The sequence below is a fragment of the Hemitrygon akajei genome, unplaced genomic scaffold (genome assembly GCF_048418815.1).
Source record: "Hemitrygon akajei unplaced genomic scaffold, sHemAka1.3 Scf000073, whole genome shotgun sequence".
In the NCBI taxonomy this organism is placed as follows: Eukaryota; Metazoa; Chordata; class Chondrichthyes; order Myliobatiformes; family Dasyatidae; genus Hemitrygon; species Hemitrygon akajei.
Window position 1 is genome coordinate 1,954,755 of NW_027331959.1, and position 27,431 is coordinate 1,982,185.

The 27,431-nt window shown below is 43.6% G+C and overlaps 2 protein-coding genes and 1 long non-coding RNA gene across 3 annotated transcripts in view; 2 read left to right on the forward strand and 1 right to left on the reverse strand.

Annotated features, from left to right (window-relative positions):
* LOC140722236 (uncharacterized) overlaps window positions 1-3,398 on the forward strand; it is a 51,543-nt gene extending 48,145 nt beyond the window's left edge. The window contains exon 4 of the mRNA XM_073037023.1: window positions 3,239-3,398. The gene's annotated coding sequence lies outside the window, so the exon portion shown is untranslated. The remainder of the gene's footprint in view (window positions 1-3,238) is intronic.
* An 8,487-nt stretch (window positions 3,399-11,885) lies between these two features.
* On the forward strand, window positions 11,886-20,577 carry LOC140722233 (uncharacterized). The gene is made up of 3 exons (XR_012097565.1): window positions 11,886-11,989; window positions 17,109-17,155; window positions 20,374-20,577. It is a non-coding gene; the product is annotated as an uncharacterized lncRNA (long non-coding RNA).
* A 174-nt stretch (window positions 20,578-20,751) lies between these two features.
* Window positions 20,752-27,359, reverse strand: LOC140722275 (NACHT, LRR and PYD domains-containing protein 3-like). The gene is made up of 5 exons (XM_073037075.1): window positions 26,488-27,359; window positions 25,330-25,416; window positions 25,004-25,174; window positions 24,692-24,859; window positions 20,752-24,526 (listed from the first exon to the last, which is right to left on the reverse strand). Exons 1-5 carry the CDS (start codon window positions 27,354-27,356, stop codon window positions 24,439-24,441), a joined length of 1,383 nt encoding a protein of 460 aa, XP_072893176.1. The 5' UTR covers window positions 27,357-27,359; the 3' UTR covers window positions 20,752-24,438.
* Window positions 27,360-27,431: the final 72 nt, after the last annotated feature.

The window sequence follows — 27,431 nt, forward strand, 5'->3', positions numbered from 1 at the left end:
TTTAAATCTCCCACCAGAACAACCCTGTTATTATTACTCCTTTCCAGAATCTGCCTCCCTATCTGCTCCTCTATGTCCCTGTTACTATTGGGTGGTCTATAAAAACACCCAGTAGAGTTATTGACCCCTTTCTGTTCGTAACATTCACCCACAGAGACTCTGTAGACAACCTCTCCATGTCTTCCTCCTTTTCTGCAGACGTGCCTCTATCTGTGATCAACAGTGCCACGCCCCTACCTCGTTTGCCTCCCTCCCTATCCTTTCTGAAACATCTAAAGCTATGCACTTTAATGCGCCATTCCTGCCCCTCCACCATCCAATTGTCTGTAATGGCCACATCATACTCTAAGTGCTGATCCACACTCTGAGCTCACCCGCTTTATTCATGATACTCCTCGCATTAAAATAGACACATCTCAAACCATCAGACTTTGCGCATCCCTTCTCTATCACCTTCCTATCTCCAATTTCGCAATATCTCCAAACTTGCTCCATTTGTGAGCCAACTTCCTTTTTCTCCGTCAGTTCAGTTCGTTCCCCCCCCCCCCCCCCAGCAATTCTAGTTTAAAGTCTCCTCAATAGCTTTAGCAAACCTTCCTGCCAGGATATTGGTCCCCTTTTGATCCCCGTGCAACCCGTCCGTTTTATACATGTCACACCTGCGCCAGAAGAGGTTCCAATAATGAAGAAATCTGAAACCCTACCCCCTGCTCGAAACCTGCCACGCATTTATCCTCCACCTAATTCTATTCCTATACTCACTGTCGCGTGGCACAGGCAGTAATCCCGAGATTACTACCTTTAAGGTCCTGCTTCTCAATTTCTTTTCTAACTCCCTGTAGTCTTCTTTCAGGACATCCTTCCCCCCTTTTCTGCCTATGTCGTTGGTACCAATATGTACCACGACATCTGGCTGTTCTCCTTCCCACTTCAAGGTATCGTGGACGCGATCAGAAACATCCCGGACCTTGGCACCTGGGAGGCAAATTACCATCCGCGTTTCTTTCCTGTGTCCACAGAATAGCCTATCGGACCGGCTAACTATAGCGTCCCCTATCACTGCTGCCATCCTCTTCCTTTCCCTGCCCATCTGAGCCACAGGGCCTGACTCTGTGCCAGAGGTACGGCCACTGTTGCTTCCCCTAGGTAGGCTGCCCCACCCCCACCAACAGTACTCCAGCAGCAATAATTATTGTTAAGGGGACAGCCACCGTGTTACTCTGTTGAACCTGGTTCTTTCTTTTCCCTCTCCTGACTGTTACCCAGTTTTTTCTCCCCTGTGGTCCTGGGGTGACTACCTGTCGAGAGCTCCTCTCCATCATCACCTGACCAGACGAAGGTCATTGAGCTGCGGGTCCGGTTCCCTAACGCGGTGTCTAAGGAGCTGCAGCTCGACGCACCTGGTGCAGATGTGGCCGTCCGGGAGGCCGGGAGACAGCAGGACCTCCCACATCCGACACTGGGCACAGAAAACGGGCCTCACACACATACTCTCTGAGTTTATTTCAAGCAGATAACCGGTTTGACCTAGACCCTTTGTCACCGAAACCCCATTGAGGCAAAGCCGCCCTACTCTGCCAACTGCTCCTCCGACGCCTGCTTTGTCTCGATTTTAAACTCCTCCCGCTGTTCTCACTGGCCGACTTCCACACGCTTGTGCAGTCGTACCCCATTCAAACTGCTGAAGAGATAACAATAACCAAAAAAAATAATCTGGCTTTGTTCGAGTAGACTGAGAATGATAAATGGCCCTCCGCTCTTTCCGATGGGAGGGAGGCATAAGAAAGGAAATGATAGGTGTTAGCCTGTCCTTGAGTGCCTCAGCCAGAGTCCCGACCTTACCCCAATCCAAAATCTCTGGCAAGAACTGAGGATTGCTCTCCACTTGCGCTGCGCAGCTCACCTGGCACATCCTCGGCAATGTTGCAAGGAGTTGTGTAAAGCTGAAACAGACTTTTCCAAAAAGTACACCGGCTGTGAGAGATGATTCAACTAGGTATGAGTAAGGGGCCATGAACACTTTTGAACTGCTAACATTTCCGGTTTTGAATTTTCGGTTTATCATGCTTTACAATTTTCCCTGTTTGTTTTCCGGGGGTGGGGGGGGTGTCCACTATGTAAAAAACAAACAAACGACCATAACATTCACGAATAAAAACTCGAGTTAAATTGATCAGACTCCCTGGTTGTAATACTGAATAATGTGAACAAGGGATTAGTGACTGAATATATTTTGGCGGATGCTCCAGTCTTCGAATTCGTCCCAGTGCCCCCACCTGGGATGCAGCAATATCTGCGTGGAAGAAAAGCCTGATAATCTACTCCCTATCTTGCTACGGAAACCCCATGGACATCTGCACTATCCATCGGTTTGTCATGTCGACCTCGACTGGATAGCAGTCAACAACATCAAAAGTTCCTTATGCATTCTTTTTCATTGCAGTCTACAGGTGCACATCTCTCATTACCCAATGTTCCCAGATCTTGCAACCTTGTTTTTACTCCATTGGAATTCAAAACCACTTGGCTTCAAATAACTCTCAGAGATCTGTTGTGTGCTTACCCCGTCACAGTTTGCACCCGATTTGTACTCTTCCCAGATCCTGCCTAAAGTAAGGCTCACTAGCCTACAACGCAGACACCAGTCTGAAGGAACTCAGCAAGCATCGTTTGAATAGACTCAACAGTCCTAGTTTCGGGCTGAGAAGATGCTATCAGCACTGGAACAAATATGGTGCAGGGACGTGAGGAAGGAGTACAAGGCGCAAGATGTTCATTAGTTTGTCCTGAGTTTAGCAAAATCCCCCAAGATTACGTCCTTCTTTGTGGATGACTGTAATCAAAACTGTTCTCCCACTGAAATTCATCAATTATAAGGCTTATGCCCCAGTGCAAGGTCTCTTAAGTGTCCCGAATTCATCTGCTTCTACCTCAACCCCAAGAGGAAATTCCACATGTTTCGCGACATATGACTTGCATTCAATACTTTCTTCCAACCACTTTGAAATTATCTCCCTTGCTTCAGCTACCTCCCTCCCTGGGAAATAACTCTGGCTGTTCACTCGATTTATCTGCTATAATGTTGTATACCTCTTTCAGGCACTTCTCATCCTGCTTCCCTGCAAAGAGAAGATCCCTATGTTATTCAAATTACCCTCACTGGACATGTTTAAAGTAAATTTGTTGTCGAAGTTCATATGTGCCAACATTTACCAACCTCATATTTATTGTCTTGCAGGCATACACAGTAAACACGAAGAAACACAATGGAATCAATGAAAAACAGTTCACAACAAAGGCGGACAAAACGTCAAAGCACAAAACACGACAATGGCAATGAATTGTACAAATAAAAAGCATACATGACAGTAAATATGAAATAAATGTCCATAACTGCAGTGGTAGAATACTTGATGTAGGTTCTTTATAAACCAACTGGACTTATCCCCTTTGCCTCGAGAGCCTGATCATTTAGGAGTAGTAGCTATTCCATAACCCATTGCCGTGAGACCGGGCGCTCCTGTAATTTGTTCTTGCTGGCGCAGTCGAGATGGGGCATCAACCGGAAAATGGGGGTCCTTGATGGTAAATGCTGTGTTCCTGCGACCCCTCTCCTTGTAGAGGTTCTCAGTGGTGGGAAGAGCTGTGCCTGCGATGCCATGAATTGCAGTCCAGTGTCAGGGTTGAACAGACCTCTGTTCTTGAAGTTCTTGGGTTGCACCAGTGTTTCCCGGTGGAGTACCGTGCTGGGTGTACAAATGTCAGTGCGATCACTACACAGGTTTCAGAGTTCTATACGACTGTGCCCGAGAAGTGAAGGTCTAGGTGTTGTAAAGTTCACTGTCTTAGTAAATTAACTGCTGACTATTCTTGTACAGGCTCGTAATCAGGTAATGTTTGTACCATAGCTACACCCTCCTCTTCCTCAACATGTTGAGTTGCATCAGGGTTTGACCCTGCAGGACTGTGTTTGGTTTCTGCTTGTCCGCTTCCCTGATGTGCGGCGCTGGGCAGTTGTGTAGCTGTACCTGGCAGTGTCCATGCAGTCCGGAGCTAGCTTGCAGGTCTTTGTTCTGCCAGTGTTGGTGGTTCGTGTACTCAGAGGGATCTCTGTTGGGTTGTGTATAATGAGGTATTCCTCATGCCTTTTTCTGTACAGAATATAAATGGTGCTGCAGCAGAATATAAATGGTCCCAAAGAGCAGAGATGGGTTTGCTGGGACCTGTGATACATCATTTTGGTTCTATTTTTGAGAGCCTCAGGGTTGTCATAGACTGCAGAACAGAGTGAGGGTTGTATTATTGTGAAATTTGTGGTCATTACAGGGATGCTACCAGTCTTCTATGACACCGGATAAAGACAGTTAAATGTTGGTATATAGTAAGATTCTCAGCCGTTCCAGTGCCGGTTCATGGTTGTGCATCTGTTTGATTGTACACCTGACCCCATTAAGAATGCGAACGATATTTGTAAAGGTCTGTGCCCTTACCGTACAGTGCTAGATGTTGTCAATGCATGCAACCTTCCAGTATGACAGCCGTTATAGCAAAGATCTTTATCCTTAGAGTATGGTGCAAACGGCTGTAAGAATCAGTTACAGTACGATACTGGTTGTTATAAAGGTCAGAGCTACAGCAAAAAAAATTAATATATATATATACACACACACACACTGGGATTCTCTTGGTCTGTGTCAACAGTGTAATGTTTAGTTAAATGTCTCTCCTTGTATTAGAGTCTTTCCTGGCCAGTGTCGTCACTGGCCAGTGTTGCGCTCTGGCAGCTCAGTGTGCGTGGAATACAATGCCAGCATTTTGACAGCAGAGTGACCTTATTACACAAACTTGCCTTCTACACCCCGGTAGATGTGTTGTCTCCAGGAGACCATACTGGGATTTTGATATCATTAGTGAACAAGGTATCATTGTGGGATGGCACACCATTCAACCCAGAAAGTCTGTACTAGCTCTTGGTACAACGTTCCAATTGCCCTGTTCTCCACACTCTTCAAACAGCTCAGCAGTTTAATTCTCCCGAATGAACTGTCGTGTTCCACTTTGAACACCCCGATTGTTTGTTCCCACCACACGTATAGGCAGTTTTCCAGATCATTGGACTCTGAATTACTGTGAGTTGTTTTGTAGCAACTTCAGATTTTAACGTGTTTGCTTTATAACTCTATTTATCACACTGCTCCCATTTACTCACAAGTGGGGCCACGGAGTAGGGAGCATGACGGCAGCTGAATTGTAATGCAAACAACATTTATTTCTAACCTTTAATGAGTTTCCAAATCTGCTTCGCTGGATACTTTATCATATCCTTGAGTTCCTCCCGGAATTTGCTCTGAGTCAGGGCGTAAATACATGTGTTGGTGCAGGAACTGACAACCTGCAGCATAGACGATGTCAGTAACGCGATGTAACCAGGATCCGTGACAGAATAAACAAACCTCATTGAAATCCGTTCATAGATATAAAATACCACCTGTGTTACCCAACACAATATGAAACTACCCGTTATGCTGAAGAGCAAAACGATGGATTTGCGTCGGTTCTCCATTTCCCGGTCCTTGTCATTCTCTCCATTCTTTTGTCCCCGGAGCCCCCTGCGGGCGCGACTGGCCTCTAGAATCCGCCGGACAGTCAGAATATTGAATAGCAAAATCAGAAAGAACGGGACACAAGGGGTTAAAATGCGGTGAAAAATCTCGAATGCCGCCCATGATGATGAGTTTAGGAAGCTCTGTGTAAGGGTACAGTCCCAGGGAACACCATCAGTTATTACTTTGGGCTCGTACATAAAGCCCCAGGGAACACACTCCAAACAGGCCAGCATACTCACTGTCCCAATAACCACAGCCGCCGTTCTCTCGGTGCAATATTTTGTTTTCAGCTTCTCACAGCAAATAGCCACAAATCGATCGACGGTGAAAGCGACAGTCAGCCAGACAGAGGTCGCAGTGCTGGCAAAAGTTAACCATCGACAGAGTATGCACAAGGGAGTAAGGAAAAGGAATGATTGGAGAAAATAAAACCTAGCAGTCCACGTCAGCAGCGGATCGAAGGTAACGACCAGGAGATCAGCCGCGGCCATTCCCACCATGTAGCGAGTGACATATTTGGAGAGACCGCATTTCCCCCGGGACAGGATCACAATCGCCACCAAGTTCGCTGGAAGATAGACAGGGAACAGCAAGCTGAGAAAATACAGAGCTCAATTCAATAAGTTGTTGCTGGAGATCCTGCAATATTTGCACATTATTGTTGCATTTAGCGGTGGAAGAGTCGAGAGAAGGTGCACCGACGGCGTAGAGAGAAAAAAAACAAAGTATCCCCTAAACTTGTCCATGTGGTCTGAATACAGATTAATATCCTGATGACTGAAACGTGAAGTGGGGGCGGAACGCTAAAACCGGATAGCTGCCTCCTCGGATTCAATACGTCATTTTCTACCCGCGGGGTGCTTCCGTGGCGCTCCCCGCCAGCGATAGAACACCGGAACACGGAAGAGAAACAGGAAGTGCTGGAATACAGAATAACTGGAAAAGCATATAACGCGTCTAGTCTCAGAACTGTTGTGCTTCTGTTCAAGTTTCTTGGGATATGGCATTCCCCGTGTACGGTTCCTAATCCTGCACCTCACTGACTTCACACCAGACATAGCCTGATTCCAACAGATACTCAGCAATCAGTAACAACCCCATAGACAGACATGACGCCTCCCGCTGAGTGCATTACATGAAAGCAGAGAAGAGGAATTCTCCGGCCAGCAGCAAGCTCGTTACCGTAGTTAGATGTCTGTAACCGTGTCAGATGTTGATGTAATACAACACAATTTCGCACAACTATGAAACAACACGTCTGCTGTGATATTTGGCGCAGTAACAGCTTCATTGTGTTGTCCATCAACGGCTTCACGTTCAGTCACAGCGCACACAGTTATTAAAAAACCTCACGTTTCAAGCTACACATGGAACTCCTCACATTTGTTAAAGTGTGGTGGTTTGATTGTTACACCTACCTCAGACAATCGCTCACATACAAATGCAGACGACCAATGGTATAACCTCCGCGGGTTGTATTCACGTAATATTTGCAAATGCAGAACAGCTGCTGCAAACCAAAAGCACAGAGACCCCGAACATCACTTTATGGAACGCAAACGACTGCAAAAGCGCTGCCTAACGCGTTGAATTCCATAGTGCTGTCGAAATCACTGCAATTCTGCACGTTCTGTCTTCAGATCCAGTTCCCAAAATCCTCCGTACCTGAGTTTCCATTCCGTTCCTGAAGATCGGAATTCTGGAAACGGACATGTGGCAGTGCAGACCAGCGATAAACAAATGACAAGACTGGAACTAAGCTTCGTATCCCACCGACGGCAGCTGACATTGGGGCTTACCGGGAATTCCAAAGGCTGAAATAAGAGGATAGAACACTTTTTCTAGCTGCGAGAAGGCAGGATTCTCCATGTCAGAAGATCTGTGACTTTTGTCGACCCTGTGTTCACAGTTCTGGCAGACACTGCGTTCATGCATTCCAAACAGCCATGATTTATACAGAGGATCCGTCGCTGGAGATACGGTTATACCCCTGACTAACGTTCTTACTTACAGTAGCTTGAACAAACAGTTTAGTTATACACCATCGACTCTGATGTAAATATTGGGCTGATTAAAGATAAACACATCAACATTCTTGAGTCAATACCTCAACAGTGACTCATTTGGTGGAAATAATGCTAGAGCTCTAATGATAAACACTGAACTTTGTCACTGATTAGTCACACTAATGATTTACTAACGTTACTATTGGCTAATTGTTCATCTGGAAACAGAGTTCACCAATAGCGTCCGACCCCTAACTTCTGTCAGTGTGGTTCCCATTCGAAACTGTCCTTCAGTCCCTCAGCCCCTTGACACTATACACTCACACACAGAGAGAAATGTAGACATTGCGAGGAATTATGTCAATCTGCAAAGGAATGGGCAGACCAGTTAAATAACAGAAAACAATAGTCTAAAATGTGAGAGGAATAGATACAGGATGTCTGGAAATGAATAACAAGCGTCAGTTAGAGTGTTGAAAAGTGTGAAGGAGAGAGAAGGAGCGAATCAGACAGGCAGATCCCTCCCCTTCAGTGACCATGGAGTTTCCTTCCACCCACACGTCCATCAACTCCTGTCAAGGCAGAAGGTTCAGACCAGCCGCTCCGCACTATTGTAGAGCTCAGCTCGCAAAACCAGTAGTTGGAAGTTTGCAGAGAGTGTTTTGGGATGCAGTCTGAAGTGGATGAGTGAGGATGTGGCAGATGGTCAGAGTGTGGGGAAATGTGGCGCCATCCATTCCGAGAGAGACAACCAGGAAAAAGACATTTTTACATGGCGACAGACATGACTGTCCAGAGGGACCTGCGGATGCTGGTGAACAAATCTCTGAGCGTTACCGTGAAGATACATCATGTAATAAGGGAAATAAAGAGAATTCTGTGCCGTGATGCAGGAGGATTGGAGAAGAGGTGCAGAGGTGCCGTACTGGGAAATGTGTTATGGGCTCTGGTGTGAATGCAGATTGAATCTTACTTACAGGCCTCGTCGCACTTCCTCGGGCATGTTATCCCAGCAGCAGTGGGAATGCAGAAACGATCCTCACACTGACTGGACTGGTTCCAGCGATGGCCGGCTCCCTGTGTGTGGGGAGAATGAGTGCATTGGGTGGAATTTAGAGGAGAACTGACGGATTATTTCAGAGTATTCAGAACAATTGCAGGGATGTCTTCAACGAATAAGAATTCTATTATTATGGATGACAGCCACAGAAAGAAGGAAGAGCTATTCAGGATGAGAGTCAAATAAATTTCCTTAGTCAGTGATTATTTGTCGAGGTAGAACATCTACCAGTGCAGAACAATAAGAGTCCCTCGGCTCTGTGTGGTTTTGCTGACATAATTGACCATAAGGCGATAAGATATAGGAGCAGAAGTAGGCCATTCGCCAATCAAACATAGGCTGATCCAATTATTTGGAATGTTATATGAGATTCCCCCCCCCCCCCAACTTTCTCCTGAATTCCAGGGAATGCAGCCCAAGAGCTGCCTGACGTTCCTCAAACGGCAACCCTCTCATTCCTGGAATCATTGTCCTGAATCCTCTCTGAACCTTCTCCAATATCAGTGTGTCCCTTCTAAAATGAGGAGTACTGCACAAAGCACTGCAAGTGTCGTCTCACAAGTGCCTTATCGCGCCTCAACATCACATCCCTGCTCTTTTATTCTACACCTCTAGAAATGAATGTCAACATTGCATTCGCCTTCTCACCACTGACTTCACCTGGATTTTAACCCTTAGGGTATCCTGCACTAGGACTCCCAAGTGGCTGTGTACTTCTGCATTTGGAATTCTCTCCCCATCTAAATAATAGTCTGCCCAGTTATTTCTTTCACCACAGTGCAAGAACATACACTTTCCAATATTTTATTTCATTGCGACTTCTTTACCCATTCCCCCAAATTATCTAAGTTTCTCTGCAGGCTCTCGAAATACTGACGTTGGAGAGGGTTCAGTGAAGATTCAGGAGAATGATTCCAGTAATGAGAGGGTTACCGTTTGAGGAACGTCTGGCAGCTCTTCGGCTGCATTCCCTGGAGTTCAGAAGAAAGGGTGGGGTGGGGTGGGAAATCTCACTGAAGGGGAGGCATCTCGTATAAACATTCCAAATAATTGGATCATCTCATGTTTGATGTTTCCCCAACGGTACCTGCCCCTTCACCGTTCGTTGTATCATCGGCATATTGAGCTACAAATCTATTAGTCCCATAGTCCAAATCATCGGAAAAAGCAGCGGTCCCAACACCGAGCCCCGTGGAACTCCACTTCTTTGCCCATTCCCCTAAACTATCTAAGTCTCTCTGCAGGCTGTCTTATTCCTCAACACTGCCTGCTCCTCCACCTATCTCGGTACCATCGGCGAATTTAGCTATAAATCTAACTGTCAGTGCCTGGAAGTTTATGGCAGGGAGATTTTCTCCCGTTTGCTGCCTGATATCGGGACTTGAGACTTAACCACGCCCATGTCTGAGTCTATCGACTTTACGGTATTGTTTGCACTGCTGTAACTATATGTTATAATGATGGTTTTGTCAGTGTGAGTCTTGGTTTGTCCTTTTTTTATTTTGTGATATCACTCTGGAGGAACATTGTATAATTTCTAAATGCATGCATTTCTAAATGACAATAAACGTATCCAATCCAATCCAATTAATCCCATAGTCCAAATCATTGGCATACATCATAAAAAGCAGCGGTTCCAACACAGAACCCTGTGGAACTCCACTGGAAACCGGCAAGCAGCCAGAGTAGCATTCCTTTATTCCCACTCTTTGTTGTCTGCATATCAGCCAATGCCACACCCATGCTAGTACCTCTCCTTTAATTCCATGGGCTCTTACTTTGCTAAGCTGCGTCATGTTAAATGCCTTCTGAAAATCCAAGTACACCACACCTGCTGCATCTTCCTTGTCTACCCTGCTTGTAATTCCCTCAGAACATTGCAGAAGGATAGTCTGGCAGGATAGTTCTGATGCTGACTTTGGCCGATGTTCTCATGTGCCTCTTTGAGCCAGTGATGGCTAATTAAACTAATCCACTTGTCTACACGTTGTCTGCATCACTCCATTTTCTGTGCGTTTGGTTGCCTGTGTAAGAGCCTCAGAAATGCCAGCAACACCACCCCAGATATGCATTCCAAACACCCACCAGTCTTTGTTTTTTTTCCTTTTAATTTCTTCCCGCCCATGTCCTCTGAATGTTTTCCCCTCTCACCCTATTTCCCTCTGGTTTTCGGTATTCTGATGCTCTGAGATAGATACTGGCTGTCTGCTCTGAATGCTCTGTCCCTCTGAATGTTTTCCCCTCTCACCCTATCCACATGCCCTCTGGTTTTCCGTATTCTGATGCTCTGAGATAGATACTGGCTGTCTGCTCTGAATGCTCTGTCCCTCTGAATGTTTTCCCCTCTCACCCTATCCACATGCCCTCTGGTTTTCGGTATTTTGATGCTCTGAGTTAGATACTGGTTGTCTGCTCTGAATGCTCTGTCCCTCTGAATGTTTTCCCCTCTCACCCTATCCACATGCCCTCTGGTTTTCGGTATTTTGATGCTTTGAGATAGATACTGGCTGTCTGCTCTTTGGCTTCTGGCACTCTGGGAAAAACAACCAGTTTGTGCAATTCCCGTTTCTATATCTCCTCTTCAAACTCCTCTTTCAAATGTCTTCTATACACTGTCCAAATCTTCGGCACGCTTCCTATGATAGGTTGACAGAAACTGAATGCAACAGTCCAGATGCACCCTACCTTGAGGTTTACAAATCTTTGAAACTCTTGAACATAAACCATTCAGTAATAAGTGTAAGAATGTAATAGACTTTTATGAACTTCTCTAATCTGCTGGAGCGCAAATGAAATTTGAGAAGAAACGTTCACTCTCCAAATGAATGGGGAGATCAGGCAAATAATAAAATCTACACTTAAATTGGCAGTTGAATAGATTTAGCATGACTCTTTGTGAATAAAAGAATGAGAAGCGTCAGATACAACGTTAGATATGTAAGAGAGCGCGAGCGAGCGAGAGAGAGAGAGAGAGAGAGAGAGAGAGAGAGAGAGAGAGAGAGAGAGAGAGAGAGAGAGAGAGAGAGAGAGAGAGAGAGAGAGAGGAAGTCAGATTGACATTTGCTCTGGGCGCTCAGGCCTCTTCACACAACCAGCTGACTTTTACCTCACCCTCACTGACCCAGTTTCCTTCTCCTACTCACAGGGAAAGAGTTCATTCAAATCCGATATCGCTGCCTGTCGAGACACAAGCAACAGGGCAGCCTTTCCTCTCTCGCATACAAGGTGTATTGCGGAGCACAGAGACACTGACAGCCCATCAGTTCCACAATTTCAGACAGCTAAAACATTCGGTTCGCGCTGAGACCAAGTCCCAGGTATACATTTCCTATAGAGCTGCTACACTGAATTATAGATTGTCAATATTTCCATGGTATGCTGTACCGCTGTCCTCCAGGTAGAGGTACACACTCAGACCCCAAGTCCCACCGCACGAGACTGAGAGGACAGCAACAGCAGGGAAACGGTAAACAGACCGGACATTTGGCAAATAAAGAATGTGATGATAGTGGAATTTCAGAAAGGTACTGATAAGGATCATGGACTGTGGATAATGTACTCGTGTGGACCGAGAATTAGTCAGCAGTTCGAAGGCAGAGAATGAATTAATGGATCATGCTCAAACTGGGAAGTTGTGATCAGTAGCATGACACAGGGTTTGCTCCGAGACCGAAGCTGTTCATGGTCTACATCAGTGATTCGTATGTGGGAGTATATCCATCTATGCTGCTGTTACCCTTCTGCCCCCACATTCAGGTCGTTAATAAAAATCACGAAAAGCAGAGATCACAGAAACGATCCTTGTGGGGCACCACTAGTCACAACCCTCCAATGCAAATGTACTCCCTCCACCACGATCTTCTGCTTTCTGCAGGCGAGCCAATTCAGTATACACCTGGCCAAACTTCCCTGGATCTCCTGCCTTCTGACTTTCTGAATAAGCCTACCGTGTGGAACCTTGTGAGCTGATAACGAGCGGGAATAAATAAAGTGCTCCCAACTCACTCACAGTCACACACAATTAACTGACCGGCGACACCGAGTGACAGTTTGAATATCTAAAACTTTTAACGCGAGGAAATGTCAATGTATTTTAGTGATGTTTAAGTTGCCCACGAGAATACCGTCTTCATATGGCACCTGTCCAAAATTTATCTCCAGAACAATTCCTCGAGGTCTAAGTATTTTTTTTTTTTTGATGACAGGTTGTGGAGTCTGATGTCTGCCCAGAACTCTCTCAAACTACTGATTGCTCCCTTTCTGCTCTGAGTTCTACTCACAGTCCATGGATAGACAAACTCTCCACGGGTTCTTCGCTTTCTGCTGCTGTGTTATTATCGTGCTCTCTCTCATTTTCAATGGCACTACCTTTACTCTCTTTTACTCGACTTTGTCCATTTTGAAACATCTGAACCCGGGATTGTCCACAAGCCATTCCTCCCCTTGTGATTGTCAAGACTCTGCGATAGTGCAGAGTAAATCAACCAATGTAACAATCAATGCCCAGTGGCCTACCTTAACTGTCTGGAGTGTGCAATCTTCCGTGGATTTTGCGATTGAAGGATGGCCAGGCACACGGTTGTTTGAATTTATGACATATTTGCTAAACCAGTTTTATTCGGAGACTGTGCTGAATTGCAATTGGAGATGGACGTTATCTGTACAGATGGCCATTTAATGTAAATACATACTTTACTCCATTCTTTAGCTCGTTTCTGAATTTCTTCAGTGCCAGTGTATAGATACAAGTATGGGTGCACACACTGAGTGATTGTAACATGAACCCAAATTGCTGTAGTATATATACAGGAGAACTCAAATATTTGTCCTGATAAAAATAGTTTTGTGGTTGCCATTTCAGGGAACGAACTTCAAAGGGTATCCACAATAATATGAAATTAGCTGATATAGCAAACAAAAAATCATCGATTTTCTGCGTTTTTCCACCTCGTTATCGTTCAGATTATCATTGATATTCCGAAGCCCTCTGCGAATTCTATTTGCGGCAATGATATGTCTTACTGTTAACCCATTGAACACTAGAATTAAACCGATCGGTAACAAGGGTCTAAAAATGCTATCCAGTGTTTCGTATGTTTTCCACATGGGTGAAGTAGCGTATTCGTGTGTGAATGCGCAACGCCACGGTATGTTGTCAATAATCATGTAAGGCTCTATGGCAAAGTACAAGGGAACACATTTCACGCAGATTACTATAACCATCGTCAAGATCACCACCGTTGCTGTTCTCTCAGTGCAATATCTTTCCAGCAGCTTTCGAGAACATATTGCGATGAAACGATCGAAGGTAAAACTGACTGTAAACCAAACAGAACAGTCTATTGTTGCAACAACAAAGACATATATCAGAGCGCATACAGGAGTGCTGAGCAGGAATATGGAATACATGTAGATGTTGTTGGTGTGTTGCACTAAAGCAACAAGTATAACCACCATCAGATCCGCTGTTGCCATTCCAACCAGGTAACGGGTGATGCATTTGGAGAGTCCGCATTTTCCCCGGGATAGGATCACAATAGCGGCTAAATTAACTACAAGAAATTTGGAGGGAGGGGTGAAAAAAAAGCAGAAACATCGTTAGGTGCAACTGTTTGAATTCCCAATATTTTTTCGATGCTCTGCAGGGTATACATTTTGTAGGAAGTGGGGAGCAGGAATCCAGTCTGTCTGGGCTTCGTCGGTGCACTACAGCGAGTTGACTATAATGGACTGGAGAGACAGTGGGCTGGCGACGTTCCGACAGTTCAGAGCGGCGTCTGATTTCCACAACACACGTAAACGATCAACCGCTTCATAAACAACAGCATTCCCATTACTTGAGGTGAAACATCTGAAGGGATTATATGTAGTGGGAACAAAGTGGAATCAATCAGATAGAAAGCACACGTTCTCTTTACCTGACAGATTGAAGAACAGACCTGCGTGTCGAAAATAGATTGGTGCATCATTTGAAAAAGCTAACGTATTGTTTTTGTAAGGTCAATGTATCCGTATTGACAAAGACATAGATGTAGAGAACCATGGAACAGTATCGATTCAGAAGTCCGAGCAAGGTGAAATTATGATACTGTTCCAATATCGGCACCAACGTTATTGACAGGAAAAAAATCACACGGAAAAAATATGGAAGATGAAAACAAAGCTATTAGTTGCTTGAACCCTCCAATCTAGAGAGAGAAAAAAATCAGACGAGGGAAGAATTTGGGCTGGCAGAATGTCCTAGCTGTGCAACGAAACAAAAGCAAGACGATGCCTACACAGAGAGTGACCAGATCCAATATCTTACCAGGGACACCTATCGCTACAATTACAGGATAGAAAACGGCCGCGATGCAGTAAATTGCTGGATATTCCATATTACGGCAGAAGCAGCGTTCAGTTGTACGCTAACTGCTCGTATGGATCGTTAATCGGTGTGACGCATTTATATGCAATTGAGAGCAATTTCACTGAGGCAATTAGTGTGGTTACCACGTCAGTCACATCAGGGACGTCCTAACACACAGAACCTGACATTAATGTTTTTTTTTCCTCACACTGTCACTGTGCCATGAATTTGTCTCCTCAAGGGATGCTTCAAGTTAAAGCTGAAATTAATATCACCATTGCCCATTTGATTTCCAAGGCACATGGGTTCAGCTTCTGAAATGCAACATTTTCTGATCAGTTTTATTTTTAACATAGGCTACCAAATGAATAATTAACATCGACAATCAACTTCAAACAGATTTATTTTTTCACATTCAGCCGAGCACATTCACCTGTGACATTGGGGGCGTGACTTTAGCTCGGCAGGTGAAATGGAGTACACCTTATTGAACGGGGAGATAGCATCATTTATTTCCTTCGCTTGTTCTAGTCATTTCGAAAGGCACAAATAACAACTGATGACATGTATCAAAATAAAACACGCTGCATGTACGTTCTTCTAAGCATATAAAAGAGATTGACTACAATATTCCTGGGACCTTTGATCATAGAAGTTTTCGCGCCCACACTACTTTAACTGCGGTTTGTGGACAGATTGGTGAACGTTCGTTTCTGGATTAGCAGAGAGTGGATGATTGATTGACTGTGACAAGGGTACTATAGGATTCATGCTGGGTCCATTGGTAGTTATCATGTATTTTAATGATTTAGATGTCGATATAGAAAACACTATCAGTAGAATTAAAGATGAACCCTAGATTGGGAGCGTTTTACAGGCAGGAACTCTATCCAATCGAGCAGCTTGATGTTGACTGGCTGAAAAATGGGTTGACAAATGGCAGATGGAATTTAATACAGACATGTATGGGGTGGTCTCTGAGGAAAGATACAACAGGTTAACAAGCAGGTATTGAATAGGTGGATTTAGTGTGCGGTATTTCAAAAGAGACGCGGGGCTACAGAGCGATAATTCCAGGACAGCGGCGTCACGGGCAGCTCACTGTGCTGTAATTGAGCTCCAATCACGGTGGCCTTCTCAATCAGATCACTGAGCACAGGAGTTGAGACGTTATGTTGTAGCTGTACAACACGTTGGCGAGTTTGTAGATAGAATATTCAGGTTTGTTCCGATCCGCTACCTGCAGTTTTGAAAGGTCAATAAGTTTCAAAGTGTGCAGCGATAAATTGAAAGGAAGAGACTGAGGACAAGAGTTAGAGGGATAGGCTGAATAGGGTAAGAATTTATTTAACTGAGAGCAGGAAAATGAATGGAGTTCTTACAGAAGTATATAAAATTGTGAGAGTTACAGACTGGGTGAATGCCCGGAGATCTTCCCCATCCTCTGAATGAATCTACAACTGGAGTTCATAGGTATGGGATGAAAGGTGAAATATGCAAGAGGGATATGTGGTAAATCCTATTCACTGAGAGGGTCGAGCGTGTGTGGAAGGAACTGTGAGCGAATGTGGTGGTTGCAGATTCAAAGATATCATTTCAGTGAAGGTTTCGTAGGTACGAGGATGAGAGACAGACAGAGGGTGCAGATAAATGGGACGAGGTGCAAGGTCACAGCGGGATGGTCTGGATGGGCGGAAGAAACTATTTCTCTGATATAATCTATCAGTTCATGACTGTCTTGTTTTCAATATCCCCAGTGTCTTCTCATTTTCCTCACCAATCTGAGTCTGCGCAGAACATATTCTGTGACTATTGTGGTACTGTACTGTGCCGATGGGAGATCGTCGACCTATTGGAGGGAAGGAGGGGGGGAGGGAGGAGAGTGAGAGAGAGAGAGAGAGAGAGAGAGAGAGAGAGAGAGAGAGAGAGAGAGAGAGAGAGAGAGAGAGAGAGAGAGAGAGAGAGAGAGAGAGAGGGACTGACAGACAGATTGACAGATTCATACTGCATTGTCTGCACGGGCCGCTCCACACAGCCGTCTGACTTCTAGCTCTCCTTCACTGACAGTTTCCTTCTCCTACTCACAGGGAAAGACTTCATTCGAATCAGATGTTACCTCCTGTCCGGGGACAAGGTACGGAACAGACGCACCTCTCTCTCACATATGGTGTGTTACAGAGGACCGAGAGACCGGCAGCTCATCAGTTCCACAGTCTCAGACAGTAGAGATATTCAGTCCCACAATAAGCCTAAGATTCGTACACACGTTTCCAATGCAACTGTTAAAGTGAACCACATACAGTCAATCTTTCTATTGTATTCTGTACACAGTGTCCTACAGGCAGGGACACACTGACCCAGTACCCACATCCCCACCCACGGGGTTGGATGGACAGCAACAATAGCGTTGGCAGAGTCAGCGTGTGTTTAGAAAATGATAGAGATGGAAAATTGTGGACTGAATAATGTGGTGTGGGTGGAATGTGAGAATGTTTCTGATAAACTCTTGGGATTGCGGTTAATGTACTTCTGTGGACTCAAAAAAAAAAATCAGCAGGTTAAAGGCAGAGAAACGTAATAAATGGGCTGTTTTCGATGTTGAAAGTGGTGACCGGTGGGGTTACACAGCGATCTGACCGAGTCCCCAACAGTTTTCCCTACAGGAAAATGCACTCTACGCTGGCCTGACATTCCTCGCACTCCCGATCACCACGTATCTGTGGGCTCCTCCTTATCTGCTATGGCTGGTCTCTCGTTGCTGAAGTGCTATCATCCCGGCGTATTGGGAGCTCCTGATACTTACAGTGTTTCTCATTATTTGAACTTTTGGATCTCCATCCCATTGGCTCTCCGTCACCTGAGCTATCTGGGTCACCTTCTCACTAGTCATTGTACAGGAATACAACAACATAATATCATGGCTCCTCCTCCCCCTACCTTGCTTACTTGTGCTTGTTTTAACTCTGACTGGTCCAGGCCAGTTAGGAGACGACACCAGACAGAATCTAACGAGATTACAGGTTGCTTCTCATTCAGTTGGCTGCCCAGAGGACTCCTATGGAGCCACATTGAACAATTGCATTCTATATAAAATACTAACGCTCACTAACTAAGTTTGCCGAATTTATGCTGACCGCACTCTCTGCTATTTCATGAAAGAATTATCCCCGATTTTTTTTCCATCATCGCGGTTGATATACACTGAGCAATCAATTATGAGGGTATATTAAATTGGTATTACAGCAGCATGTGTTACTATTCTTATCCACGGATATATTTGAACGTTTATCCCCCAATTCAAAACTTACTCCAAAAGCCTGGGTAGCTGAATAGTTCATTTGCCTTACCGGCGTGTGTGTTAATTGGTTCAGTGTGTTCTGTCCAGTGATGGATTATCTCCCTTGCTTCCTACACAACACATGTCCAGGCTGCAGTCAAGTGAGGGATTGAGGGCAACTGAGTAACATCATATTCCCACAGATATTCATCTGTACCGGTGCATTGGATCTGGAAATTCTCCCTCATTACTGTGCATAATATAAATTTCAGTCCTCTACTTCTCCTTTGTCAGATCGTATCACCCGTGCCCGTTGAGAAAATACTTAATATTTTTTGTCTTTCACTGAGTGTTTTCTAAGCAGTGATATCACTGTTGACACATTGGTCCGCCGTACTGGCTCTGGAGCAAACTTACTCTGTCTCAGTCATGGTTAACGTCATCGCAACGAAATACAATATTCTCTTCATGTTGAATGAAACCTGTAACACAAGGGGGAATATCTGCTCTTATTTCCAGTGAAAATCTTGTTATTTTAAGTCCATATTTTCTATTTTTTTTCTAGGCCGTCCAGTCCGGATTCTCAGTTGTCTTTGGACTCAAGGCGTCCATTTTTCCTCACCCAATTTTGTTTCGAAAAAGTGGAGGACAAGCACACGGATATTTTCCTTGCTTTTTGATGTTTTAACAAAACTGCCCTTTTTATCAGGATAAGGGAACTGACAATCACCCCATTGATAGAACCTGTCCCAATCTTGTTGGAACAGTTGTTCCACTCTCCAGTCATCCAAGTCAGGGCAGTCATGTACATCCGGTACAGATGGTGATAACCTTTCCGTTTCTCCTCCACCAATTTCAGATGGTTAATACAGTACCACCCACATTTTATCTGTGGAAGTCAGTAGTTTGTACACTGATGGTCCTGGTTTGCCTCTAATTTCAAACAGCCCTGCAAAAGCTTCAATTTAATAATGAACGTTTCTGTATTCTAATCATCACGCTTTGCCCTGAACAATTCAGAAACCAGACTGACCTCTAGGTCAAAGTAGGTTTTCCTCTGTTGTTTCGTCTTACCCTTTTGGTGGGCTGCCACATAACTGGCCTCTTTCATGGACTGTATCATTGTTGTACCCACATTTCTGACACAATCCCTTTGATTTTGTGTTCTGACAAATTTCATCCAAACAACTCCTCTAAACCTTTCATGTCCCTTCCAGAGATTAATTTATAATGGGAGTAACCTGTTGAAAATTTTAATGAATTCCATATTATCATCAAATCATAATGCTGTCCCATGTTGTTGCACCATTTCCTTTCCATACTTCCTCCTGATTGCGGTGTACGGAGATTAGGAAATCACCATTTGATCCCTAAAAATGCCATGACATCTTCCATTACCTGGGCAATGAAATGTGTGCCTTAATCCCTTTGGATACTCCGAGCTAGACCCAGCAAGTGAATATTTATTTACTCACGTCATAAAGCTATCTATTATTAGCACGGTATATCTGTATCCTCCTGGGGGGCGGTAAGAAAAATAATTTAATTGTGAAGTAGTCCAAGGTCCTTCTACCGGTCTGATGTGTTGAAGGCCTCTTTTCCTTACATTTCTGTGAGGATTAAATTGTGCACAAATCAAGCAAGCTTTCACAAAATATCAACATCATCCTTCTTCTTAGGCCACCAGCCCACTTTCTTGATCTTTTCTGGGGTCCCCATGCATTCTGGTAACAACGGGTCATCTGTTTTCTTCCTTCCTCTGGAACCAGAAGCTTTTATTCATGAAGGACAACTCCATCTTTGACAGATATCATTGTGAGCGTGAGTGTGAGTGTGTGTGTGTGTGTGTGTGTGTGTGTGTGTGTGTGTGTGTGTGTGTGTGTGTGTGTGTGTGTGTGTGTGTGTGTGTGTGTGTGTGTGTGTGTATTTCATTTCTGTGTATGTGTACACACACAGAGAAATAATCCTCCACCTCAGATTCCCAAAGCAACTATCACAAAGACTAACAGCCATAGGAATAGAGGTAACATCTTTTTGAAACAAACTTCTAATACCTCTGTTATTTTGTTTTAAAGACGGAGGGAAATATCTCTTTCCAACAGCTGTACTGGATGGATCCAACTAATTCAACTACTGAATATGATGTATTTCTGAACAACATAATTACACCAGAAGGAATTGCATACAGAACAACAGCAAATTCTTTTGGACTCAAATAAAGATTCAGTATAACTCAATAAAGTACAGCTTGAATTAAATAACTGTTTAACAAAATATTATCAAACCAACCCTTATAAAACAAAAAATATATATATACTTCTAAGGTATGTTGTGGTTATTCCAGATAAAATAACTATTAGAAGAAAAATTGTGTTTGTAAATCAAAGACTGAGATAAACGGAGAACTTTGTCTATTTTGTAATTACATAAAAGAAAAAAAAACAACAATCCACCAACCTGGGAAAAGACAAAAGAAGGAATACAATTCCATATAGAAGTAGGATTACGTAAACATTGTTTAACCCAATTAATCTTAGTATTATTAAAACCATCAAAATCAAGAAAATGTAGGACCCCCCCACATTTGCATAACTATTAATGTCAACAGATTTTTTTTAATATAATGAAGTTTGTTTTTTTCATAAAAAAATTAAACAATATGGCGTCTATCAATTTACAGATTTTTTAATCAACGTATAAGGGGGGAGTTATATATATATATATATATATATAAAGCCTGGAAAGAATTTCTGCTTTACAAAGCAAACACCGGCCTTTCAAATATAAGTCCCTTTGAAGCCACTGGTTTAATCATTTTTTGGTTTTGTCTATAAGAGGTTGAAAATTATCCAAACACCTTATGTACTCATTTTAATAGTAGTTATCCCCAAATATGTGACTTTGTCTTTTACTGGAATATTATCAAATATAAACTGAGTACAACCTTTAAGAGGAAAGAATTCACATTTGTGAATAATTAAATAAAGGCCTGAGGATTTGAAAAAGACAGAAATACAATTTAAAGCTAACGAGATTTCAAAAAGCATCATTTTAAGAAATCATCTGCAACATGACTAATCAGAAAATTTGGATTTACCCATGAAATGTATTTTAGAGGACTAGACTTGATGAATAGGTAAGTAGCTGAGCACATAAAAGGAATAGACAGGGTGAGTTAGGACAACCTTGCCTAACCCCCCCCCCCCCATTTACATCAAACCTCGGTGAAGTCCCCAACTTCAACTTTATACAACTATCACGTTTGTGTACAAAGCCTTAACAGCCTTACAAAATCTTGGACTACATCAAAATTTACCACGAGCAGAGAAAATAAACTGACGTTCAAAACTTTGTAGAAATCTAAAAACAGTAGAAAACTATCATTTTCAACAAGATGAGAATAATCAATAAGACCTAAAACTAATCTGACTTTACTAGAGATATGACGACCCTTCATGAAACCTGACTGTGTTTCATCAATAATAAATGGGAAAACTACTTTCATTCTGTTAGCAAAGTTTGGGGCCACAATTTTATAATCGCTATTGAGAAGGCAAATATGACGTCAATTATCGATAAATAATTAATCTTTTCTTTGTTTAGGAATTAAAGTAATAAGGTCCTGTGTTAAAGAAGTAGGAAGAAATTCTTTATCAATACATTCTAAAAACAATTTTAATAAAAAAAAAGGTGTGAGAAAAAATCTTATAAAATTGTGCAGTCAGACTATTCATACCTGGCAACTCATTGTTTTTTTAAAATTTGAAATGACAGCCTTAACCTCTCCCAAGTTAATAAGAGCCACACACAGGTCTGTACATTGGACAGTTTCCTAAGAATATTAATATCGTTTATGAAATGTAGTGTAGATACTTCACAATATTTTGATCTATACTACTTACTATAAAAAGCAGAGCAATGTTTTGATATTTGTCTAGAGTCCTCTGAAATCACACTATCAATATTATGCCGATGAATAGAATTGAATTGGTAACACTTTTTTTTAGGAACGAAAGAAATAAGCTGTACTTTGTTCACGCTCTTCCAGCCATTGTTTTCTAGATCTCACGTACGCACCTTCTGTCTTTATAAGATTAAAATGGTTAAACTGATCCTTTAACAAACCCAGCTCCTCTTTATCTCTCCCTGAAAGGTTATCTGGAAGCAATTCACATAAATTTGCAATCTTTGAGATCAATAATTGTACTTGCAATTTTCTTTTCTTTGCTATATCACTACTCTATTTCTAAAGAATTTGGCTGATTCAAATTTTAAAAGTTGCCAATTTGTAGAGAAATTATTCTCTACCATCGCTTTAGCAAAAAGTAGGTTGCCAACATTTTAATGTGCAAGGAGACAACTTCATGCCCCAAAATTGAATTATTTAATTTCCAATAAGATTTCAAATTGGATTCAGATGAAGACAATGCAGTTTATATGTGGATAGCTTTAAGATCTGTTAAAGGTGAGGGGAAAAATAAAAGTGACATTATTTTTCCTTAAGCTATCGGCTAGTAACCATTAATCTAGTCAAGACATGCATGTAATAGATTTATTAGTCCAAGTATAATTTCTAAATCCAGGAAAGCGTTCCCTCCAAATATCTATGATATTAAACTTCTGAATAAAGCTAGTAAAGTTATAAGTAGAGTACTGCCTTGGTGGCATCGATCAATATTTTCATCTAATACCAAATTAAGGTCTCCTCCCATAACAATAATTGCATCAGGAAATTTAGAGAGCCAATAATCAAAACGTTTTTCCAAAATCTCAAGTAATCCATCATTATCATTTCTAATATTATGACCATAAATATTAGCAATAAGAAACATTTTACCACAATATTGAACAATCTGAAACAAAAAAAAATGTCCATTCTTATCCGCCTCAGAGTGCAAATCCTCCCCTTTCAAATTAAACATCAGAATAAGAACCCCTGCAGAATGTTCAGAACCATATGAAAACCAAACATCATCCCCCCACTGGGATTTCCATAGTTTGTCTCCAGTCAGAGAGTGTGACTCTTGGATTAAAAAGTTCACATGTTTATGCTGTGTTAAGAAAAAAGACTAAAGCCTTACGTTTAACAGTGTGTTCAAGTTCCCTGGTATTAAGAGAAAAAAGTGAAAAAGATAGTCTTATGAGAGACTATCTATATACACAAAAAGAATTCTTCATCTCTAATAATTAAAGTAAAGAACTATCCCAGTCCTATATAAACAAAGACCAGACTCAAATATTAGTAGAGATAGTAGACCAGCCGCCAGGCCAACATGTTCTGCTCGCATCTCTTTTCCATCAATGAAAGCTCGGGTCCCAGCAACGAAAGCACGCTTCCCATCTTTTCCAGCCGCCTCCAGCAGCGGCCACAGCTTCTGTCGGGCCACCTGCTCAGCTGCAGTCAGGTCCTCGGCAATCCGCAGGCTCTGCGAGAACAAGTATTCATATTTCTGGCATATTTCCATTCCAGATCCTCATGGTTCTGTTTGAAAATCGTATAATGGTCACCCGAGGATTCTTATCCCCTCTTCTCCTACTGAGACGATGTACAACATCCACATGTAGTAGAATCTCCTCCTTGGCCTCTGGTGCTACTGCTTGGCATATATGTTACTTTATTTTTAATATCTTATCCGTTTGCTCTGGAATGCCATGGATTCTCAGATTGCAACTTCTCTGATAACGCTTGGCCTCATTCAGTCTCAGCTCCAAAGTCTCAATTCTCTTCTCGTGGTCCGTGCAAGTCCCTTTAATCTGCATGACATCAGACTTCAGTGTACTCACCTCTTCACGGATAAAGTCAAGGGATTTCTTAACGTCATCAATGGTGTCCCAGACTGAAAGCCGCCATCCCCGCGTAATTCCCCGGGTCAGGTGCAGGAGTCTCGAACGTGAACATCCGGCGGCAGCAGCGCCGCCAGACAGGAGGCAGAAATACGTCACGGGACTGGGATCACTTGCGATGTTGCGGGGAGTGGGACTGCAACCAGTTCTGTAAAGATAGTTGGGAATTAAACCTGGCGCGTGGCTATTAAAGGTAAGAGTGGGAACTAAAGGGGAGAGTGGGAGTTAAAGGGGAGGGTAGGGAATCAGCAGAATGTCCCCATCCTGTGGGCACGGATGTTCACACATTCATTTGTTCACAAGATCACAGTCAGTTCAGGTCTGGGTTCCTGCAGAGATCTCAGTTCCTTCTGCCCAGTACAAGTGAACCGATTGTACGCCAGCCTGAAACAGATGGAGGAATAAAGATGAAATAAACAGATTACACAACAGTGTCAGTAACAGGGGACCGGGGTTAATGCTTCAACAACAGTCACAGTCAAATATCACCAGAAAACCCGCGGATCCGCTGATATTTTAATCACATTGAACATTAACACAAACACTCACCCGATCTGCTTCAGACTCGGGAGAGTCAGTATGAGGCACCGGAGTGCGGGGACAGATCGGTCTGTGAGCGAGTTTCTTCCCAGGTCCAGCTCTGTCAGTGATGTGTTTTGGCTGAGAGCGGAGACGAGATCCTTGGCACCAGAATCTGTGAGTCCGACATCGATCAGCCTGGAGATGAGAGAGAGTGAGGGTGAAGGACACAGAGAGACAGGAGACGGTACAAATCCCCAGTGTTTATCTGTAACACAATTACTGATCACATTAATGACACCCAGTGATTGTAAACACAATCTCCCACAGTCTGTTACTTACACCAGTTTCTGTATTTTACACCCCTGGTCCCTCAAAGCCGCAGAAACCAGTTTCACTCCTGAATCTCCCAGTTCATTAGCACTCAGGATCAGCTCCGTCAGTATTGGATTTGTACTGAGAGCGGAGGCGAAATCTTTGGCACCAGAATCTGTGAGACCGACCTCACTCAGCCTGGAGATGAGAGAGAGTGAGGGTGAAGGACACAGAGAGACAGGAGATGGTACAAATCCCCAGTGTTTATCATTAACACAATTACTGATCACATTAATGTTCAGTGTCAAACACCCAGTGACTGTAAACACAATCTCCGACAGTCTGGTACTTACCACAGTTTCTGTATTTTACACTCCGGGTTCCTCAGAGCCTCAGACACCAGTTTCACTCCTGAATCTCCCAATTTATTGCCCCCAAATCTAAACACAAACAGACAAATTGATGAACAAAGTAATTCAAACCGTGGGTCTGAAGTAATATCTCCCACTCATATATTTCAGGAAACATTAAACCCTTCAGTAAATCACTGATCGGAGTTCCTATCACTATCAATGTCCCTCACTGCCCAGCTCCAGGGTATTCACCGAATGTCAGTAATTTAGTCTGTTGGTGTGACCATGTAAACTTCACATATTTCGTCTCATTCCCCGATGGTTAGAAAAGTGTTCCTGACGTAACAGGGTCGGAAGGGGCAAGGCAGAAGGATGGGAGGAAGTCCCACGGTGAAGAAGATTTGTGAACGGGAAAGGGTCGATAGGAGATGGTGAATGAGATCCCACCTGAAGAAAAAGTGTAGGAAGACCGAACCTGCAGAAGGAAGGGAGATGGGGAAGAGAGATCCCTCAGGAGGAAGGGGAATGGGGAAGAGAGATCCGACAGGAGGAAGGGGGGATGGGGAAGTGAGATCCCACAGGGAAAGATCCCAATGGGAAAAGATAATCACACAAGAATGCAGAAATAGATTGCACGGGAGGGGTGTGTCTGAACTGAGGCCCACAATCGGGATCTGGGTATCTGGTAGTGAGCAAAGTCAAACAGGTTGAGTGATGGTGAAAGTCACACACAGGGAAGGGCAGGGGAGGACAATCTCACAATGGTATTTCTTTCCTTATCACTGATAAGGTGATGGTCTGCTGATGGTCTCTTGTCCCTCACCGGGAAGGGGGTGTGAAGTTCTGACCCACGTGCTGCAGTCAGTGACGGTCTGGGTGTCAGTAACAGTGAGAAGGAACATTGTCAATGCATGTGTCACACGTGACTTACTACCATTAAACCAATGGTCGTTGTTTCACTGATCTGATGAAATCTCCAACATCCCTTCACAAGAAACCACAGACCCTCCCATCCTTGGGGAATTACTGACCGATACCCTGGTCATTTGTCACAAATCTTTGCAATCTGATTTAAGACAGTTTAACCGAAATTCCTTTACATTGAAACAACACAATGGAACAGTTTCTCTGTTCAGAGTGAGAAGTAAATCAAGTTACCTCAACTCTTGGCACTTGTGCAGCCCGGGTCCCAGCCGCTGGATTCCTTCACACTGAATGCGGCAGCCCCACAGGTCGAGGAGTTTTATTCTATCACAGAGTCCAATGACATGACACAGGACCGCACAATCAATCGGGGTCAGGGTCATTTCACAGAATTTAAGTGTTTTCATGGATCCCAGTGTGGCCTTAGCCAGCCCACGATTCTGAGACTCAAACAGGTAGTGCAATGTGTTCAGGAGCCTCCTTTTACCAGATTGACTTCTCGTGTTTCCACTCTGGCGTTTAATCTCCTCCTTCACCCAGTCAATCACCCGGCAGGTTGTTTCATGAGGAAATCGACCCAGAAACTCCTCCAGGCCCCGAGCTGTCATTGGGTTGGAGAGACCAGCAACAAAACGGAGAAATACCTCAAATCGCCCATCTGTAGTGTTGTGGGCTTCAGTGAGGAATTTCAGGATATCCCCGGGATGTGGATTCAGGAATTGTGCGACTGCAGCTACAAACTCCTGGATGGTGAGGTGTGGGAATGTGTACACCACACACTGAGCAGAATCTTCTCTCTCCAAAAGCTCCATCAGGAACCCGGACAGGAACTGGGAAGGCTGCAGATTGTAGTTGATCAAATCTCCATCTGTAAATATTATCTTCTTATCGAACACTCCTCTGAAGGCCATCTGACCAACCCTGAGTAACACATCACGGGGATTCTCAATCTCACGGCCGTGGTTTTTCAGGATGTTGTAAATATAGTAGGAGTACAGTTGGGTGATGGTCTTGGGAACTCGCTGTGGGTCCCTGACTCTTTGTCTGAAGAAGGGACCCAGTGTCAGAGCGAGGATCCAGCAGTAGGAGGGGTTGTAGCTCATGGTATACAGGATCTCATTCTCCTGCATGTATTTGAAAACAGCTGCAGCCACTGTCTGATCTTCAAAATGCCTGAA

Coding starts and splice junctions, on each gene's coding strand:
- LOC140722275 (XM_073037075.1), bottom strand. CDS start 27,356: ATGAGCTACAACCCCTCCTACTGCTGGATCCTCGCTCTGACACTGGGT. Junction 25,175..25,329: donor TGTAAAATACAGAAACTGTG/GTAAGTACCAGA, acceptor TCTCATCTCCAG/GCTGAGTGAGGTCGGTCTCA. Junction 24,860..25,003: donor TGTAAAATACAGAAACTGGT/GTAAGTAACAGA, acceptor TCTCATCTCCAG/GCTGATCGATGTCGGACTCA.